At 42.6% G+C, this 21,762-nt stretch overlaps 1 protein-coding gene across 1 annotated transcript; it reads right to left on the bottom strand.

The window, feature by feature from the left end:
• Positions 1-2,891: 2,891 nt before the first annotated feature.
• nampt1 (nicotinamide phosphoribosyltransferase 1) lies at positions 2,892-21,760 on the bottom strand. The gene is made up of 11 exons (XM_053414800.1): positions 21,602-21,760; positions 16,554-16,710; positions 13,968-14,071; positions 12,585-12,713; positions 7,738-7,896; positions 7,139-7,275; positions 4,986-5,211; positions 4,770-4,889; positions 4,525-4,665; positions 4,090-4,224; positions 2,892-3,964 (listed from the first exon to the last, which is right to left on the bottom strand). Exons 1-11 carry the CDS (start codon positions 21,653-21,655, stop codon positions 3,851-3,853), a joined length of 1,476 nt encoding a protein of 491 aa, XP_053270775.1. The 5' UTR covers positions 21,656-21,760; the 3' UTR covers positions 2,892-3,850.
• Between the last annotated feature and the right edge of the window lie 2 nt (positions 21,761-21,762).

The raw sequence follows: 21,762 nt of genomic DNA, 5'->3' as shown, positions 1-21,762 counted from the left end.
GCTTTCCTAGAAATAAATACGTGATCGGAAACTAATCTCAGGTTTAAATCAGTGCACTAGTAATTAATTCATTCCAGTTCAATAGCAGCCTAATCCAGGGTCAGTGCCATAGACTGTAGGTCAGTGCACAGCAGGTCAGGTTAACTTGTACAAAATGTTTCTGCAGACCAGCAGCGAAATCATTGAATAATCAGAAATAAAATGTATAATAATAAAGGGATAATTAGGAATTAAATCGAGCAGATATTTATGGATAATTCCCATTGACCCCAGTACCAACTACTTGGTTCTTTCCAGGGAACTTTCTAAGAAATATTGGGAAAAGCACAGATCTATAAATGTTTAGTTTAACAAAAGAGTTCACGTTTCCAAAAATGTTTGGCACTGAGAACTCTTGTGAGATGCAGAAATATGAGTTGGACAAGTCATGATTTTAACTTTGCACAAGTTCTACAGTAGAAACAAATTAACAATATAACACACTAGAGGAAAGAAAAACACATCAGGTATATGAACTGAAGAACACCAAACTGAAGAAGTGATATAATAATTAAATGAGTCCTGTATAAAAACAGACAAAACAACAGTTTCAAACTGAGAGGGGGTCGTCTTTAATCAGTGTATCGTTGACAGTAAAACAACTTGTGTTAGTTAAAATTTCAGTTGTGTTGGGAGAGAATTTGGGACAACCAACATATACATACAAGTGAAACAACAATAACTTAAAGAGAAGTTTTCACAAACACTTTTTCATCTGTTACACATGAGGCATTCACACAGGACGACACACCGCACACACTGGCAGAAGCCATTAGCTTTACAGTGACAAAATCAACAGTCACACTGCCAGTTCAGTCGAGCAGTTTTGAACATTTTCCGTTGGTACAAAAATGGCCATTCAGACAAAAATAATATAATAATAATAATATCTGGTGAGGTCGTCTCGCTAACCTCTCCCCTCTGCTTCCTGTCCATCGAGCTGTTGTATGTACACGCGAGAGAGCAGTATGGCCACATTGTGTTAAGTAGGATGTTGTCTGCCATTGGTCGAGCATGTGTTCTTCTCCTTCTGTCATACAAAATAAAACATTTCTTGAGGTAAGAACCGAGACAGTATCAAAATAGTAAAACCAAGGTTTTACTGAAACGCACCCCGTTGTTTGAAAAAGATATGGACAACTGGATAACAAAAGGGTTCGACAGATAACAGCTGTGGAAAGTTAAAATATAAACAAATAAAATAACTGGAACGGTGGCGTTTACCAGCTCGTCTGAATTTGAGCATGTTGGTCTGAGGGCGGCAGCGAGAGGCGGGTGTCAGTGACATCACAGGTTTCTTACGGATCCGAGCTAAAGATTATAGAACCAAACAGTGTCAGTGTCCAGTGTATGGCAGGGAGAACCATCATTTTTTATGGTAATAATCGTCTAATATTTGGGCAAAATTTCTGGATGGTGGGAGGAAGTTGGGACTCGTCGTCCATCTTTATATGCAGACTATGGTTAACACTAAACAAAAGCGTAGCGGGGCGCATGGGAACGTCATTAGTTTTGCCGGTAAATGGTAATAAACTTATGTTGGTGCTAAATTAAATCTGAAATGAATTCCAGTGCCAAATTTTAAAACAATTAACCAAACACCTGTTGCGATGTTTTGCTCAAAACCTGAGGATGACAAGAGTCGACAGGATTCATCCTCAACACACCTGCAAACCGGAGGGACGCCCCACGGAGGTGCACTGAGCAGGAAGATGAATTGCTCAGAGATTAACTCCAAAATAAAAGGCATTAAAAGGAGTGAAAGTGGTGTCGTTGTGCACATCCACACGTCCCCACTAATCTGTTTTAGCTTCTCTAGAGTTAATTGTGATTATCAGCAACTCTGCTCTCAACAACTGCCAACGCACTGCTGGTTCATGTCGTTGTGAGTCTCACTTTTCTGCCTCTGGTTTGGTTTTATAGAAACCCGAAGAGAAAACAAACAAACACACCCACTACTCGTTTGTCACAACGCTGTGCTTCCTTTCAAAATAAAAGACGGTCGAAAGTGAAAGGAAGAGTGTCCTCTGCTCGCCTGTTTCAATGAGTACATTTGCATAAAGGAATACTACACTATCCTTTAAAAAGGAAGAAAGTACACGCACGCACACACAGATCCAATCACACACACATATCAGAGCCAACATTTAACACACATTTCACCCCCAGGAGGCGCCACATATGTTATCTTCAATAAACACATAGATAAATCCTCTTCATTGCAGTGAAGACGAGTTCTGCAATGTAAGTTTCTTTTTCCTCACACATCGGCTCTAAAGTGTTATACAGTAAAGACGTCAAGAGCATTCAGCATCATGAAGACCCCCCCCCATCCGAAAGGTTTCGCTCTTCCTCGTTATTGAAAAATTCAATCTTTGTGTTTGTAGAGATTTGGGGCGTCGGCCAGACTTTTCTAGAATCTGTCTCTTTTTAGTTTGGAGCCATTTTATCCATTGGTTACACATTCGCCTCTGAAATTCGAGAGCTTCACTTCGAGGTGGCCTTACTGAGGAGTCGGGATGATTCCACTAAAATGGATTTGAGCCTTCGTGATGTGAATGAACTGAAGGGCAGCGGATGATCATTTATATAACTGTGGACATGCACCAGTACCATGTTAGGAGGCAGACTAAAAGGAACAAAATACTGTAATACTTCATCTTGGCCTTGCGGAAATTTGACCGCAACTGTTTATTAAAAGCGAGATGGTGGATTCCTTCATCATCCGTACAGTCTAACACTTGGGCCACACTGGATGCTGGGGGGGGGGGGGGGGGGGGGGGGGGGGATGTGCGCGTCACAGAATGTCTCTCCTCCATCTCAGTGTCTAGGATATTTTTTTTTTGTGGGGGGGGGGGGGGGGATTATCTTAATTATCTGTCGCACTTCCTGTTCCCATTTCAAAGACTTTTCTGTTGTTTGAAGCTATTCATTTGTTTTAAGGTTTTTATTGGTATTGTTGCAGGACCTGGCATATAGTTGAGTATATATATAGGGACTTTTATTAGTGGGAAATAAAGTAGTCACATCAGAGATTCTCAACAGATGTGCACGGGACGCAGCAGATCAGCGCCGCACACGCGCTCAGTGTGGCCCAGGCTTAAGTGATCGGTAAGATGGTGTTAAAGGTGCACCGTTATATTTCATGATCATCCTCTGCATCCTTCACATTAAAGACAAAGCTGAGTAGATTCAGACATGGATTTATTTTCTAATTAATTCTATACACGGGACGAGGTCGTTGATGTGGGTGTGGATTTATTTTTCAGTCAGGAGCATTCTAAGACTTGGCTCGCCGTGCGCTCACCGCTCATGCAGCTGCTCATTCCAGAAAGAAAAACTACAATCTTACTTTATTGGTTTTCGTGTCGACACAGGGAAAAGTCTGCCGACACGTTATCGGCGGCCTCACGATCACAAACCATACGGCAGCAGCCGCTCGAGATGTGAACTCGCGGCTTGTCATCGAAATCAGATCGCTTACTGTACCTCACACACATTTTCCTCTTTCTTGACTTTAACATGTCACACATATATGAGGGTTCGCCGCTAATCAAGAATTCGACAAACCCCTCCCCCTCCCCCTCCACCGGGCAACCAATCAACAGCATTTTCGGAACATGGAGGTTAAGTTCCTCAAATTGTTCAGGGAGTTTTCGGGCTTTGGGAGTGGGGGGGCGGGGCTAATTGCAGTGCACGCTACCTCCATTTTTCTTGGGTGACGACAGAGGCCAGAAGGTGAAAGGGTGGGATGGGGCGGGGGTTGTATTGGGTTTAGGGTGGGGTTGGGTTTGGGGCCTGGAGGTGCTGTTCAGAACAGCAGCTCTTCAAGCTCCTTCTCCTTGAGCTTAGCATTGTCTCTGACTTCATCGAATGTGTACGTCTTCACAATTTTCCCGTTCTGGAAGACTGTGTGCAGCAGGTCCTGAGGTCGGAGGGGAACAGGAAGCAAAAAGAAGAAAAGAGAAAACGTGAGTGAAACGGAAAGTCGGTGCTGGTGAAAATGAATTCCCCTTTACTTCCATGTATCCAGTGGGGTATCGAACTTACCACGCCGTACTCCTCCAGGTCGCCCTTGCCCTCCTCCATGGTGACAAAGTCTCCGCTCTGCGTCCGGTGCAGAGACAGACGACCTTTCTTTGACCTCTTGTTGGGGTCTGCCACTGGATCCTTGAACACGTTCACCTTTTGTCACAAGACATCAAACAAATCCTCATTGAAGGAGAAGGGATTTCAAATCATCTTAAAACCAGCTTGTCTGCTAGTTTCAATAAGTTCAATTTAAGACTTTTCCAGAACATGAAGTGTTTAATGAACATCAACATAATTAAGATCTACCTAAACGTATTAAAGACCTAAAATCTTATATTTCAGTTTTTTTCTGCTTATTAAAGATCCTGTAAAACACCTCACGATTACAAAATGGCACTAAAACATAACCGCTGCATTTTGTACAGCTTATAATTCAAGTGTGCGTGTCCTCACCCCGAGTCCATTGGTGACCACGTAGCTGCATTTGAAGGAGCAGTTGAGCAGATCTCTGGTCAGTTTCTGCAGCAGAGCCCCTCCGGAGCCGAAGGAGATGTTCTCGATGGACCACCTGTGCTGCTTCATACCCTCGACGATCTGTGAAAGAACATGCACATTCAAACCTCGCTGACGTGTGTTGACGTCTCACTTTAAACCTTTTCACCATCTGGTGGCAGGTGGAAACGTGCACGTGTCTCTACCTCTTGCAGTGTGTTGATGTCAACTCCGTCTCCTTGTATGACTCTGATGTACGGAGGGAGAACCTTATAACCTTTGGAGTTCTCCGTCGGGGGGAACTTTTTACCCAGGATCTCCAAAACCTGCCACAAGCAGAAGAGAGGAAGAGGACGTTGGTAAAGAGAGGGGGGGGCATCATGTTAAGATGCTAGTTAAAAGATGAGGTCACACAAGCTCACCTTCAGAACCGTATCGAGTGGGTCTCCTGAGTCTGGTCGAACGACCAGCGGAGCGTCCGCGCTGCGCTTCACTATCAGACTCCGCAGGTCTTCTCCCCAGATCTTCTCGCAGGCATTGTAGATGTCATAGCTGTCGCTGACTATGGACACGGGCACGTTGGGGAACTGCGTGATGATGTGCTCAAAGGCGTCTTTCTCATGGTCCTTTCCCCACGCTGTGATGGTGCTGCAGAGAGAATGACAGAGAGACCGTTTGCTTTTCAGTCTAACGTCATTTCTCTTAAAATACGACAACAGGGCTGGTGTCATTGTTATGCTTGTTAACCCATTTAGAAATGCATCATGGGAAGTTGGTTTGTGTCTCAGCACTCTTAGACTGCAGAAGGTTTTTTAAAGATATTAACTGTTTCCAATTCTTTAAGCTCTTCAAAGAACGTCAGGTTACTGATGCTTGTTTTCAGAATCCGTTTTATCTTAGGTAGTCTTTTAGGTGTATTGTATGCAATTTATAGACCATTGTATAGAAATATTTACTAAAAGTATAGAGAATGAAATAAGTGAGAATTAAAACAGCATGTGGATAAGTAGAGAAGAAACTGAAGTGGAAAAATTAAAAAAACAAACAAAGGGACAGAGGTTAAGAAAAGAAAAACACTAAGTAACAGAAACGATAGATAAGTAATCTCTCTGGAAGGCTGACGATGGAGGCAAAAGAAAAAGTGAGTGACAGAAGAGGTCGGTTAAAGATCTCCATCAAATGATAATTCTACAGATTGTCCAGAAGAGGGCGATGCACTCCAGGTTTTAGTCTTAGATTAAACCAGACACCCCACATTGTATTTTCTTTTGCAATGACTTCAACAGTTTTGGTTCAACCAATTCAAACACAAGATGTTTATGGTTACTCTGTAAAGCATCAGAGCAAGAGGAACAGAGTTAAGAGGAATCACATTAACACAATGAAGAAAGAAAGGACTATTTGATTTGATAAATCTGATGGCAGCTGGAATTGTGCTTCTGCTTTCGTTAAAGTAAACAGAAAAAAATATATACATTTCTGTTAATCTATTTTTACAGGTTCCGATTTTTCTTAATAAGACTGTATTACATTGAACATTTTCCAAACAAGAGCTTTGAAGGCGACACACCTCTACAGCGGTATCCTGCCTCCCTTTTTCTCCCTCCTACATCGACATCACAGTGGAATTTCACCGTGGCTCCTCCCTCTGAGGCGGAAACCGAGGGGGCCATTACATAACGGGTTACTGTGACGACCGCTGCTACCATCCCATAATGCACTGGTGCGGGAGAGAAGGGCGCGCTGGAGCAGCAGTAACTGCCCCGGTTGTGAGGGAGAAGCGAAAAGAGGAAAGTGTCGGTGTGTGCAGGATAAATGGATCAGTGCCCTAAAACGCCAGAGACATGTGAGGGATGAGCACGTCAGGGCAATGAACCCCCCCCCCCCCCCCCCTCGTCTGGCCAATCACAACCCCCATTCACAAACTGAGTTAGACGAAGCAGATGATGAGCGAGGGCGACCGAGCTCTAATCAGAGGAGCAAATTAACACCGACCCTCAGCCAAGTGCCGGGCACATCATCGCTCCGCTTGGTAATTGTTCGAAGCGAGCTTTCTATTTTGAAACCGTTTGGCTCGAGGATGAACGAGTCCGCTTCCACAGCTGGCTCTCGGCCAAAATGTGGCCCATCTCGCCGGGGGCAAGGCTGCGAGATGAGTCGAGCCAAAACCGGTCGACGGCAACCCCTGGTACTCCCTGGGAATATGTGAATACAGAGCCTAAGCTGGTAATTAACATTGCGCACAGGAATTCAGCAGCCTCAGTTCATTTTTAAAGTCTCTGCAAACTTTGATTATCCCGTTTGAGCGAGATGAGCACTCTGGCAGACGCCCATCTTTACTCGGGAGGTCCCACACGACTGGTGTGATCATTTTAGTGGGTGGCGTACTACTGCCCCACATCAAACTGAGAACGGTGCCACTACAACTCCTGTGGAAGCCAGGAAATACATCACAGCTGAGGAAAGTAGGCGACGCAGGGAGAGGTTCTGTCTCCCAGCAAGGACGAAGCCTCAATAAGCCACAATACATTTAAAAAACAGTGACGTGTGTGTGTGTGTTTGTGTGTGTGTGTACCTGTGTTCTGCAGCAGGCACTGAGAAGCCTGGCACAGGGTCCTTGGTGCCGTAGAACTTCTTAATGACTCCGATGCCCGCGACCGTGTCGGTGCCCTTGAAGTTCACCAGATGGGCTGAGGCCCCTATGCCTGCAGTCTGCAAACAGGAGGGGGAGGGGTTATAGCAAAGATGTTCCATTACACATTTTTTGTGTTTTGGGTAATATATTCAAAACTGGATGTGGTTTATTTCAACAACACTTAGTATTATTTATTGCTCCTTTTCTGAGTGATTTGGTTTAAAAGTTCCAGGAAAAGCTAGTAAATGGACTTTAAGTTGGGATTGTTTAATCAGACTACTATTTTCAAAGGTCTTAAAAGTGATATATGTGAAATCATGAAGCTCTTTTGTCAACAATTGCATCTGCACGACTCAGCAAACTGTGTGAGAGACTTTGATACTGTTCTCAGGAACCTTTCCCAAATCAAAAAGGACATTTCAAGCTCTACATTTATTTTGTCTTCAGTAGTGGTTAGTCTACTTAAAAAGGCATAGTCAAGGTAAGAAATAAAATGCCCCAACAATATTGATTATACTGTGTGTAGTATACAATGTTACCTCTTGGGATGAGACGCCCCTGTAGCCAAAGTCATGTAGTTTATACTCGAGTCTCTCCAGGTTCCCAGACGTCTCTAAGAGGTACTTGGCCAGGATCTTCTTCTGCTCTCTGGAGTTGGTTGCCACAGTGATGGGATACCAGATCTGAACCAGGATTGTCTGATGGAAAGATAACAGAAGAAATGAAGTCTTGTCCAGTTCACTGAATATTTAGAGTGATGGATTGTTTCAGTGTGAAGCTTCACCTGCTTTTAAAAAGATTGTACATAAGTTACATGGAGCGGGAACCGGCGTGGGAGTGAGAGAGACACCATTCTCCCTATTCCAAGTCAGTGTAGTATCATAAGTCCTTTTGACGCTGCTATTTTATGGTAAACAAAGTTACATAGTGTTGCTTTAGGTTTAATTTCTAAATGAGCAAAGCTTGGCGTCAAAGTTTTGTTTTCAACGAGTGTATGTCTGGTCCGGCTGTCCTGCTTTCCCAGTGTTCAACTGGTCCTAAAACCCCAAACTAACAGGCTCAGTGGGATCAAAAGGCGGCTGAGCTTTCACACAAGACAAAATCTGGGAAAACAACATTCCTCTGTGCCGCATGTCAACTCTGGACCAGAGTAATACATTTCAATATGAAAACAAGCGGCTTATCTGTGCTCGCCACCAACACCTGCGAAATTTGACAAATACACAATGCAGAGCATACAAAACGTGTCTGTGACAGTCTGGCTATGTTTTTGTCCGTACCACTTTCTAAACTCAGACACGACATTTTGAAAATCTCAAGTATAAGATGTAGTTGTAATGTAAGAGACATTAATATCTGACTATTAAACAGTGTCACCAATTTGAAAAAAAGAGACACTATGTAGTTAAAAGGGGTTTAGCAGACAACTCCACTAGTTGACAATCAAAACCACTTGTCAACACGGTGCATCGTTGCAAACTAGTCGTTCAAATGTGATTTTTACACGGGGCAGTAATACAATAGCGACAGTGCATCTACAGCAGATATGCAGCAGAGGGTGCTGGTGTTGAAAAGTAATTGACAATTCATAGGCTGAGTTGTCACGCCTGACCTTAAAGCCGGAGATATATTTGCTTTCACCTACACATACCCATCATGGCTGCCTCGAATATACTTGGTGCGTCAGTTGTTCACTTGCTGAGAAATCAACGTAACCCATCTACGAGATGCAGTACGCACATAATATGGAATAATGTTTACTACCATCGACTACTCTCTCTCTCTCTCAAAGACATTAAGGGTTGGAAAAAACATTTGTCCGGCGATTAATCGAGTACTTCTCGGGAATAGTTGACAACAACAAAAATGCAGTCGTCGTGAACGCCATAGTTTACTGTGTTTGAAACATTTCACGTCTCATAAGAAGCAGTGTGTGAACAATAGATCTCTGTCAAAACCATGTGTATCGAATCTCGTTATCATAAAGTCAAGCATGACACCAAGATGACCAGCCATGTCTCCTCCCTCCCCCAGGGCTTTAACAAATTGTGAATTAAAACAAATTGGCTTTGACTCGACGACTAATACTATGCAGCGTGTGTTTTCACCCTGCAACCCTCAGCAGGTCACATGCCCCCTTTGACTAATCATAATCTAAACCATTATATGGACTCATGTGACGGCCAGAGCAAGGCCAGTGTCCACCCACTGCACTCCCTCACCCCCACACACACGGTCATGTGGCTTCATCTGCATGTCGACCTTTTCATGAGTGTATGTCATAACATTTAATATGTAATATAACACTATGTCGTCCTGAAGTTCAATTTCCACCAAAAATAACCATCTTAATAAGTTGAAATGATAAAGGGATGTACGTAGTTTAAAATACAATATGTGATCATCATATGACAGTTTCAAAAGGATGGTCAAATGGGACAGGACTATAAAAACAACACTAGAGAGGAATGTGTGTTTGCGCACACACAAACACACACACTTAAGGGCACACTTGCGTGCCAGCATAGCTCACCGGTCATCGTCCCAGAACAAAATGGAGGTAGATGAGGGAAAACAGAGGAAAGTAGTTAGACGCAAGAGATGCAGAAAATGGGAGAACGTATAATGGAGAAAAAAAATGACAAAAATAAATAAAAGAAAAGAGGGAGAGGGAGAAAGAGAAACTGACCTAATGACACAGCCCAAGGACAGCAGGCTGAATGCTACGGCTAATTTTACATCAGCCAGTAAGGTTGACTGTGTATGTGTGCGAGTTCATGGATGTATTTATATCAGCCGTGGAGACTGACTGAGTGTGTGTGTGTGTCCAAATTTATCAGGGCAGTTTGAGAGTGTGTGTGTGTGTGTGTGTGTGTGTGTGTGTGTGTGTCTGTGTGTGTGTGTGTGTGTGTGCGCTGTCACAGAGCTCTTGGCTGTGGGTGACCCATGTCTGGGCAGTCCTCCATCTTAGTGGTGTATTAAGCATTATAGTTGAGAGTGTGTGCGTCACATTGAGCATCCATATGTATTCAGAGTCAGTAAACACTAGGCTTATTTGAAATTACTTAAAAATGTGTCTGCAAGACTTTCACATCTGTTCCACTTGCAACAACCACACCAAGGCAATTTCCTGTATGTGAAAATATACTTGGCAAATAAAATAAGTCTGAGTCTGATTCTGATACACTCCAAATGTGAAAGAATACTGGTTAAAAGTAAACTCACAGATGTAAGTCAGAATCCAACTCATTGATCCTCTCTGTCCCAAGTTTGAAATACTTTCGACGCAGCTCAGTTTTCCTCGTGGACGCATGTTCGTTTACTAGCTTCACCGCTTAGAAGTGACAAGATGAGTGACTTTGCATTTTTGGGTGAACTATCCCTTTAAGTCTGGCAGAGTAAACACCTTTTTGATTTTTAATTTTTGCGGTGACATGCCTCAAAAAGTTAAGACCCATCCAATCCTAATCTAATTGCATTTAAAAGTTTTTGAAAAGGACCCCAGAGCCAAAATGATAATTATATTCTAAGAAATACTTCATCTGTGGGAGAAGTCAAACAGGATATCTATGAACAGGGCTGGAGAAAGAGAGACAAAGAAAGCCTGAGTCAAATAGAGCGGTTACTGCACATGGTAAATGGATTTAGTCCTGCGGAGTCACTGTCGACAGTCTGTTCATGCAGCGTTAAGTTTATGATCCCAGGGAACGTGCTGTGCATTAGATCAGTGTAATGTTTGTCCTGAGGAACATGGAGTGAAAACTGCACAGTGCTTGCTTAAAATTATCACAGTCTACTTAACTGCAGTGTTTGTGTGTTTTAAATGTTTGTCTTCACGGATCAATATGACGATTCCAGACATAGTTCGGCTTCGTTTGAAGTAAGCTTATTTGCTTTCTTGGCAACTGGTAATTGACACAATGAACCCATGTTTGCCCAGTCGATACGAAGCAGACAATAACAGAAAGTTAGAAGAAATCAGCTCGCCTGACTCTGTCCAAAGGGGACATGTTCAGTTTCTGTCATCTAGTGTGTTAGATCAGCTCTGAGTCCACATTAAAGGGAGCTCCTCTCCCCCCACAGAAAAAACTGCTCCCGAACATCATGTGGCGTCACGATAACCCACATTAGCATGATGCACACTTTGCAGATAGTCTGGAGCACCCCCTAACAACACCAGAGCTGCACTCAGCCTGGAGAAAACAAGCAAAACGTTTATTTAAACACAAAGTGAGGTGCTTTGAACCCTCTGTTGTGATAAGGACTGCAACCATGGCAGATGTGAAGGCCAGTCTTGGTCATCTTGTGGACGAAATCTTGGTGGTAGCTGACAGGGGGTTTATGCCTCCAACATCTTAAATGGTTGTGAACAACAAGCAGCAGCTGCCCCTTTGTAGAGAATCTGGATTCCATTGTGTGCACTGGCTTCTCGATAGGGCAAAGTTTGTATAACTCACTGCTGATTGGGCAAAGCTTCTGACGCACAAACATATCGTTCAAGCCCTGTTCACAGCGGATATTTGGACTTGCCACAGACAACATTAAAGATGGCTCTGTTGATTAATGTCATTATTTAAATCTGTGACTGTCACATGTTAAAATGTCTGGCATGAAAGAGAAAGGCCGAAAGAAAAAAAACCGAAAGGAAAACCCTGTTGAATTTTACAGTCTGCTACAGTTTTAATGCCACGACAAACTGTTTAATGCGCCTGGCATCATTTCAGAGATGTGACACCTTGGGGCACAGTATAATCACCAGGGAGGCGATGATTTAGGACCTAAATTATTATTTTTCACTTCAATAACCACACCAGGATTGTTCATGCATCAGACTGTGATCCTGTAATGTACTGTATGAATTTCTTTGCTGCTGCGTCGCTGAGCGCTGATTAAGCTGTAACCATGACAGGACAGTAATTCAGCGAGATGATAATTACGCTGTGTCATCGGGCCTACTGCCGACCTAAATAGTTTATGGCTTTTAAAAAACGGTTAAGTGTCTGATGTAATAAAAGGGGCTAATATCCTTTGTCTTTAATCAATAATCAAATAAAATAAAACATTAAATCCTACTAATAAGCTTAGCGATTTTGCTTTAGTAGAAATACGAGGAGCACATTAAAAAACTGAACTGATATAAAAGGGTATAGGGGTGGGACATTTACAACTGCTTTTATCTGACAAGGCTAATCCACAACTGGAGACAGATACCATTAAAAGGAACGGTTCAGCAATAACATGACAAAAACATTATAAAATTTAGTGATTAAGTACAACACAAAAAAGGTCCTTTCTAAAAGAATGGGGCTAAAGCGCAGAGGGACAGAACAATACACATGTTTGTTGTGTCACTCTGGGCCTGGAGGATAAACATAACAGAACTCACCTCCACCCAGTTAGTGAGCCAGTAGCACTCAGGATCTGTGCTCTCAACAGTGAACAAGACGTTGCCTCGGGGAATCACACTGCCCTCTGGTACCGCCTTGATTTCGATGGGCAGGTGTCCATTGTATTTCTGTAAACACAGAGACAGGAAATTCACAGCTATCCCATTCACAGTCAGAAGGACGCTAGACATAGTTCATATTACAATACATAACACCTTCAAAACTTAGGAGCATTAGTGTGCTCGTTCATAGATCGTTAAACATGTGAAAGAGTGATTTGTACATAAAGACTGTTGACAGCGGATATTTACAACAATGCTATGAATTGACACAATATTAAAAAAAGCAATATTTACACTTTTCCTCACTCAAGAAAATACTTTGTCAGAAAAGAGCGCTGTGCTCTCTCCATGGTGCTGAAACAGAACCTCTCAATTAGCCCATTTCTCACAGATTAATCAGACCTTTATTTTACTGAATGTTTAGAGAGTTCTCTCTTCTAATGGATGACCACAGCAATAGGGATGCAACCGTGTGGAAACTTTCCCACTGGATAATAAATTCATGACAACCCTGGTGTTACAGATTACGCCAGACATTTGACAAGAAAAGTTATAAATAACCCAGAGTGTGACAGTCCACTTCTCATTATCAAATTACTGTTGCTTAAGTGTAGAGTGCACACCGATCTGCATCAAGGGTCTTATGCTCACTCACTTGCTCTCTCTTTGACCCAGTGGACCATTAAAACATCTGAAAACGTTATTACAGTCCCTCACCGCCAAAGTCTCAACATCCTGATTATATTAATGTGGGCGCTACCAGGGATACACAAATAGGTTTTATGTCTATAATCAATGAAACAGACGGTGAGGCCAGTGGGCCGGAGTTACATAATCCTAATGTGCCTGACAAGACTGCCATGGCAACCCTGTACAGTACAAGCTATGGTCAAAATGTGACTTATTTTAGCTTGTTGGCTTTCAGTACACCTTAAGACTTTCTTTCACAAAATGGTTTTCACAGCCAAACCAGGCTCAAACAATATACAGACTTTTGTTTACCTTTGGCTAAACTTAACCACTCCTGAATGTGACCCTCATGACATGTTCACCTTAAAAACTAATCTGAAGCATATTCAATTAGCCAGTATTCACACTGCAAGCTTGCTCTATGTAAATTTTGTGTTTATAAGGAACTATATGTCACCTTCAGGATGTTTCATGTGAAAACATTACCATAGCTACTACCTCCTTTATCCTCAATAAACACACACCTTTCAAACAAGTCTCTCCGACCAAAACTCGACTCGCAGAAAATTGAAAGTTTTTACGGAAAGGCAGAGAGTCATCTTTTTCTAGACACTTTTAACAGTCTATTACCTCCAAAATGTAAGTCCAGCCTTTCTCGTTGAAAACGTCATCCTGGAAGTGTTCTCTGTAAACCTCCTTTGCCTCCTGGATCTTCGCCGGAGTCACAACCTTTCCTACATGGGAGAAAGGAGGAAGGAGGAGATGGTGAACAAGGGAGAGTGAAGGAACTGGAATGTGTCTCTACTGTCCTGTAATTAAATTACCCATACAACGCCATTTCCAGTTTGCCCCAGTTTCTAGACTATTACACAGGACAAACTGCCAGAGGTAGAAATATGTAGAAATGTACAAGGTGGAGATAAATGTTAGAGTGTTCTCCAATCTTCTTCAGGGTTTTCATTATACATTAAACATGATAAAACTTAAAACAATGATACAGAAGAGTTTGCTTCTTAGAGAGGGCTAAAAAATAACATGGGTATCTATGGTATTTTTCTTTCTACAGAACCATTTTTTGTTACTTCACTATACTGCTTGTGAGTGTTTGTGTCCATCTGTGTCTCGAGTTCGTTCAACCTGACGAGGTTTAACCAGCAGCAATTTCTGAAGCGATAACATGGTCTGCTATCATAGAGGAAATAAATTCATGACAAATGAAAACAGCTTTCACTGCAGAAATAAATCAGGTAGCAACTCTATCAAACACCAGCCTATCACAGGACATGGCTGCGAGACGAATGAGAGAGCGAGATGTGAATAAAGTTGCTCCAGTAACTCAATCAGCTGACTCGTAATCTACGGACTAAATAAACGTTGTCATGTGCAGCCAATCGCCGTCACAGTGTCAGACGGGAAGATGAGAAAATTATAGTTCACACACATTGGCGGCAAGTCTCGTCTCAACTGATGTGTTTTGTCAGGCGAACAATGTGATCATTCACAAAAACAGGTTTGATTATTACAGGACATTAACTCGGGACGTTAAGCGGAAGCCCTCCAGACGCTAAATACTTGATATTAACATCGGGAGCAGCTCCTCCCTACGGAGGCAGCAATGTTTTTCTTTACAGAAGCCCAGACAGACAAACACCTTTTGAATTTTATGACAATTGAAGGCTGCCACAGGCTCTTTCATGTTGGAAGGGGAGGGTGAGACGAGGGTTTTCAGCTGCAACATGCAACTTCAACTTGAGCCCTTAAGGAAAAACCTGTTATTCCCAAACAAAGAGAAGCAGCAGCTGGCTTTAGCTTCATATTTACAGTCCCAACATGAGGTCTTCTTACAAAAATCAGAAGAATATAAAACATAATTTTTTTTTAGTTATTCTCTTTCTTCAAGATTTTTTTTTTTACATTCATTAACCTGGTTTGGTTTTGACCACCTGCCCACTCTCGGCCAGCGAAAGAATGTGAAACTATTGAATGTGAGACTTTCCGTAAACTCTCGAGAAGCTTCTTATAATACGTTTGTTGTTACAAGACGTCCTGCTTTCACTATGGCGCTTTCTTTGTGCAAGGAGAGGTCAGTTGGAGAGGATTAAAGTTCACCCTCTGACGAAACCCTAAAAGAATCCTGCTGCAAACTTTAGCTTTCCGCGAGTTTGAGGATCAAGGACACATCTTTAATAGTTGTCCTCATCAGTGAGCTCAGAGGGACGCTCTGCGCAGACAGCTTGCGGTTCTCCCTCGAACGGTTAAAGAGCAGCTGTGCTTTTGTCTCCTCTCCCTCTGTTACTCTGCCTCTTCACATCTCCCCCGCACCTCTGCCACAGCACCATGAAATCCTCTTAGGGGACGTGAGGGAGAGGCATTCTTTCTTTCTTTCAACTCCTTCATTCTCCATTGCTCCCACTCTCTCTCATGCCCCTTAGAATCACACTAACAAACGTCAAGATCCACCTTTACTAACTTTAGTTAATTAGATCGCAGAGTTTATTAGTATTTTGCCTCATTTTTGTCTCTTCCCCATTACTCTTTTTTCTTGGTAACCTTTGGCTTTGAGCTTTGCTCTGTAACGTCCTATCAGTGTAGAGCACATTTTAACCTCATGTTTCTTCAAGTGAGTAAAAAAGGACTTTTGCAGCGGACACAATGCCAAGCACCCTCCCTGCTGAGGTGTCCTGAGCACTGCACTAAATCTCGAGGAGCTCCGCGCATGCTGACCCTGTTCTCTGACCTTGCTCTGGAGAGGGGAGAGACAAAAAGATAAATCTGTACCACAGGGAGCAATAAAGAATCACAAAAGGCTCCATAAAGCTTGTTGTGTCGACTCTTTATCTACATTTAGTGAAAAATTGCAGGTTTTTTAATCATGTGCCATGATTAAAAAATGAAACTTACTGAAAACAGTAAAAAAACTAAAACTAATAACTAACTAATAGAATACTAATTAAATTTGTCAAATTTAGTGTTTAGTTGAGTGGAAACACTTTTTTATTTACACAAACACCCTGAACAGTGGGCAGCGAAGGGGAGTGTCTCCTTATTGTCAACCCTACAAGCTGCCTAGTCATTAAGTCTGGCAGCCAGTGGAGCTCCTGCTGGGATGGAGGTCAAAGCGTCAGTGTCCTCAGCAAGGACGCTTTAATTCAATCGCTTACACACCACATTCCAGGATGTTAAAACTTTTCTGGACATTTAAATCCAAGATCTCACCTTTCAGGTACTTAAAGAGGATGTACTGCAGGCCGTAGAAGACGGTTTTGTCATATTTGACTTTTCTGCTCTTGGCTGGGTCCGTCCTCGTCTCACGGCACTCGAAGTAGGAGTACACTTTACTCGTGTTGGGAGGATACTGTTTGTAATGCGTTACCTGGAGATAAGGAGAACAAAACGGCAAGGGTGGAAAGGTTAGCCTTATGAAGATAATGTTACCAGGTGACGCTAGGTACACAAGAGATTAAACAGGGTCTGTTATTAAATAGATGAGCCTCGAGCCAGTGGCATCAGGATCTTATCAATACACACGCTCGACCAATCGCGAGTCAGTCTCAGCTGTCAATAATGGCATTTCACCTTTAAGGACCTGACCTCGAGTCAGCCACCAGGGGGGCGATTGAGATGCTTTTGCTTCACTTTTGGTGAGCCGCCACAACGACCTTCATTATTTGCAGTCTATGCCTCACACTAATACTTGTGGTATCTTAGCAGTACAAACACTCTACACAGGATTAGTAGTCTTGTGAGTAACACAATGCAGTGTCAACCTTTCAACATTACATATGAAACCTCTTGCATAGATTGTGAAATGCCTTTAAGATTACATCACACATCCCATTTCTCCATGCCATATAGAAGTGTATTTTGGAAATGGTTTTGTGTGATGTCGGAGAAGTTCTGGGGATCTATAGGAAATAATAAATCATTTCAAAAGAGCGATGCAAACGAAACTGCTCTGAACGGACACTGTTATTCAGAGCTACGACACAAAGTTTAAGGGGAAATGCTGTTGTGGTATTTTATTTGTCATTGCAGTTCAGCAAAGGACACATTACTCAAACCTATTGCGTCAAATCAAAGAACGCTAACATGTCACAATCAGAGTCTGAATTTGCCCACAGAAACGTTCTCCATTGTCCTGATGGAGTGTCATTATTCTGAAAATACCGGTTTCAGTAGTAATCTCCTCATCTAACTGACTGATATAAACTTACATTTAAACTAAAACGCTAATTGTGAGAGACGTGTCCACGCAGGCTTTACACACAAACACAAAAAAAGGTGCACGTCAGCTGCCTCCACCCATCCGTCAATTACACTGGGGCATTTGAGGATTTAACCCTCATCACAGAACCGCTTATATCCACTGAACTCATCTATCGTGGCAATAGTGGAGTGGACAAATGAGGGGCAGGCAACATTGGACTGTGGCTAGGTTTGGTGACTCAACACAACGTATCAGTAGCACAGTTAGCTGTCATTTGAGTTATATAACCTAACATTAGCCTTGATAAAAGGCACTGGTTACACCGGATCTTATACGTGCTGTTGCTGTACGAGCAAAACATTGGATATGAAGAAGAATGAAGTGATTTAACAGTTTCCTCCAGAGAAAAGGAAAATACAAGGTGTAATACAGGTCATGGGCTCGTCCTTCATTTGACCAGTACCTTGGAAAACTACAGGGTGAACATTTTAATTTAATTAAAAGAGAAGCCAAGAGGATAAATGTCAATGAACAGTCTTCCAGTCAATAGAATGTAACTCATACATTATATCTGATTATATATTATACAGTATGTGGTCTTGATTATATACGTTCACTTCCAGCAGTTCATTCATATTTCAGTTGGAAATCCATCCATTGTCTAGCATGGACACAATTTTATTGGCTGATTAAGACCAGTCATGAAGGCTGCACATATTAATAAGTCTAAAATTCAGTTAAGTCTGATCTGAGCCGATCCAGTGTAATGTGTGAAATCTTAGCTCTTTTTAAATCGATGAAATCTTAAACCAACTTCCTTCCTGGAGGCTGCACTTTAAAACCATGTTGATTCTGACCTTATTCAGAGGGTAATACAATGAAGGAAATCACAAACACAAAACACTCAGCAGCTCTTTAAAGAAGTCCAGAGAGTTGAAATAAGAGTCAGCATTTATTCCTCCACCCTTCCATTAAAGACTTCCTTCTGTGTCTCGAACATGAGATGGCACTAGAAGAGGTTGTGTCAAGGAAGAAACAAGGAATAAAACCTAATGTGACCACTACAGGACATTTTAAGGGGCTGACCGTCTTTGCAAGCAGGACAACATCTGACACATGCAGCAGCTGCTCGTGTGGCAAAATCCTTAATGGAGCATTCTCACTACCTAAATGTCACAGGATCAACCATCGCTTTCGCAATCCTGCTCATTGAGAAAGGCTTTCCCATAACGTCCTTGACCCCTTCATGCTTACTCACTGTAGTGACATATGACACAGGGTAGTATGTTCAAATCCAACAATGTGTGCGTGTTTCCACACAATAGGTGTCAATTATTTTATCCAAACAGACGAAACTCAAAGGCATTCAGGTGTAGCTTGTTTTTGCATCTGGTGGGTCTGCGAATCCGTCAGTTGCTTTGCTGGCATTACTCATCTCCCTACAGAAGGTTGTCACACGCACACGCATGTTAAGATAAACACCCCAGGCAGAGAAATCTGATCCGAGTCACCTCAAATAGTTTTTAACACTGATTTAACCGTGCGCTGTCACTTCTTTAGAACCCTTAACCTGAAAGTTCTGCTTTACTTTTTACATTCCCAGCAGGAAGTAACGCAGCCTTCTGAGAAGAGTTTATGGGACATTAAGGGGCGGGTCATTTTTAAAGAATTCAGAAAAGATCCATGCAACCTTATTCTATGTTTCTGTAATTGGAAAAATCATTACCAGATATTGTATTTGTTCTCCTTTATTCATGAACTTAAAAATAGCCTAGGACACTATGGCCATGCAGACCAAATACGAAACTTGGATATAACTTGAATTTGGCACTATTAGTTGTAGTAAATGATTGAGCTTGATATTAAATTGTTTTCTATTGCAATAACAAGAAAAGGTACAATTTATACAATCTAATAAGGTTATAAAGGTTTATACCATTTAAATCTTTAAAAAAAAAAAAATCAAAATCACATGTGCGGAGGCTGGACAATTCATGACAGGTCTGCACAGATTTGATGATTAATTGTAGCTACAGGCAAAATTGTAATTATTGGTACATCATCTTTTCTGCGTAAAAGCCTTGACTAGACTTCTTGTTCCACTCAATGGTGACATTTAAATTTAATTTGCATATATGATTACCTACGATGGTATTAGCTAATGCATCAAAGCACCAAATTGCAACCAAGGTTACAACTAATGGGTAAACAACACCAGCAATGTCCCTTCAGTCATAAACCATCAGTCATTTTTATATAATATATTTAAGACAAGTACACACCCACAGGGAGTTAAGGCCCTTTTCTTTACCCAATACAAACAGACAGCGACATCTCACAATTAACACTGCGTGCAGTGCCAGAGGGGTTCAACTCTGACTTCACAAGAACACAAACAACTGAAATTCTTCCTACAATGGGAATAAAAGGATACATATGACTGAAACAACATGATAGTGAAACCATAATTAATCTCTTCCAAGAAATGAAAACTGAAACCAAGTGAAATTCGGCTCCGCAATAATTTTTTTACTCAAATTGTCACGCAAATGAAAGAACTGTTAAGTGCTCCTTACAAAATCTATTTTATGCATGAAATGAGATTTTTTAGCAGAGAGCAAGAGCATATGACCCACCACCAAGGACATTATGTCTTCGTGTATGTTTGTCTGTTAGTCAGCGGGGTTATGCAAAAACAACACATTTCCATGGAACTTGGTGGAAGGGTGTGGTTTGGACGATGAAATCAATCAGTCATGTTGGGGTGACAGATTTTAATAAGAAAGTGGAAACAAAAGATCTGGAACCAGTGAATTGAAATGGCTTCACAGGGGGACTGCTGGTCCTTGGTGGTGGTATCGGATCTTCTAGTTGAAGAGACATCATGTAGATATTAAAGTATAACTCCTTGGTTTCCTTGACTCGTATCGGAACTAACACAATAAATATACACACACATATCAAATCCCAGATGTGGGGATTTTAAATGTGGTGTCATAAGGGACCTGTTTCTAGTTAGAGAACAAGGAAATAAAACCAGAACTCCACACCTTTGCCTCCACCCTTCTGAGGAGTGGATGTAATCTCTTTCGATTGTTAAGAATTTGTCCATTCCTCCTAAAGGCGGGGGTTCCAGTGACCAAGCCACTTTCGGTTATGTTTCGTTTCGGCTCTTTCATTAAACATTTACATGGCATCCTGTGAAACCTTTGCACACACATTGCAACGTTGCCCGTCCTTAACTGACACCAGGCTTAAACTGCAAAGTTCATTTATTTCGTTCTTGCTCTGATACTTTCACTTTCAATGTTACATAATTCACCTCTGCGGGGGTCTCCCACCATCACCGGGACTAGAAGAGACTGTATTTCTCCTGCGTGCATCGTCAATTAGCAACGGTACTTGTGGTACATTAGTCAAAACCTTTTGCTATATTTACTTTGAAATCAAACTGTTAATTTAAAAAGGGCCTGATTTTGTAAATAGAAGATAAAATGACCGAGACTCATTTTAAATTACGGGGGTTTTCTCCTCTCAGTGATGCATGAGCGCGAGAAGCAGCTAGCTCAACCGGGGCTAACGGGACGCCTGGCCGGGCTCTGGAACGACACCTCGGCCCCATGTGCAATTCACCGGGCTACCGACAACACTTAGCTAACCTGTGGCTAATATTAGCATTTATATCATTCCCCCCCCCTCGTTTGCTTTAAGCGCCCGCTGAGGAGCTAGCGAGGTAGCTAATTCAGCTAGCCGAACACCGCCGGTGAGGCACCGGCTGGCTCCGGGAGAACGAGCGCTCCTGGCTCGGTTAACCACCACTGTGACGGGATGCTTGCTTCCTGGATGAGGTACCCCGCCTCCCGCACTCCAGCCCCTCTCCTCCTCCAGCCCATTCGGCCTGCGGTGACCGACCACAGCGAGCGGTGTGGTGGCCTTGGGACTTCCGATTAAACCACCTTGAATCGGCATGATTTTTAATGCGCCTGCCCTCTCCCCAATCTCCCCCCCCCCCCCCCCCCTCCCCCGACTCGGCCTGCAGCCGCCATGCGCACGGTACCTTGTAGGAGTCGGTGGCCAGCAAGATGTTGAAGCCGTTGTCTCTGTGCTCCATCTTTTCCCCCTGCGGTGGTGAGTCAGTCACAGCTGTCAGTGAGCGGTGTTGTGCGGGAGACTCCAGCCCCAGAAGAGTCGCTCGTCAGGGGGGAAGGACAAGGGGAG

This window comes from Pleuronectes platessa, chromosome 22, assembly GCF_947347685.1.
Source record: "Pleuronectes platessa chromosome 22, fPlePla1.1, whole genome shotgun sequence".
NCBI classification, from domain to species: Eukaryota; Metazoa; Chordata; class Actinopteri; order Pleuronectiformes; family Pleuronectidae; genus Pleuronectes; species Pleuronectes platessa.
Note: the sequence above shows the minus strand (reverse complement) of the source record. Positions and strands in the feature narration are given on the sequence as shown.

Excerpts from the sequence above, each read along its gene's own strand:
- nampt1 (XM_053414800.1), bottom strand. The coding sequence starts at position 21,655 with ATGGAGCACAGAGACAACGGCTTCAACATCTTGCTGGCCACCGACTCC. Across the intron at positions 12,714-13,967 it reads GCTGGACTTACATTTTGGAG|AAATACAATGGACACCTGCC; the intron begins GTAATAGACTGT and ends CTGTGTTTACAG. Across the intron at positions 4,225-4,524 it reads TGGTCACCAATGGACTCGGG|GTGAACGTGTTCAAGGATCC; the intron begins GTGAGGACACGC and ends TTGTGACAAAAG.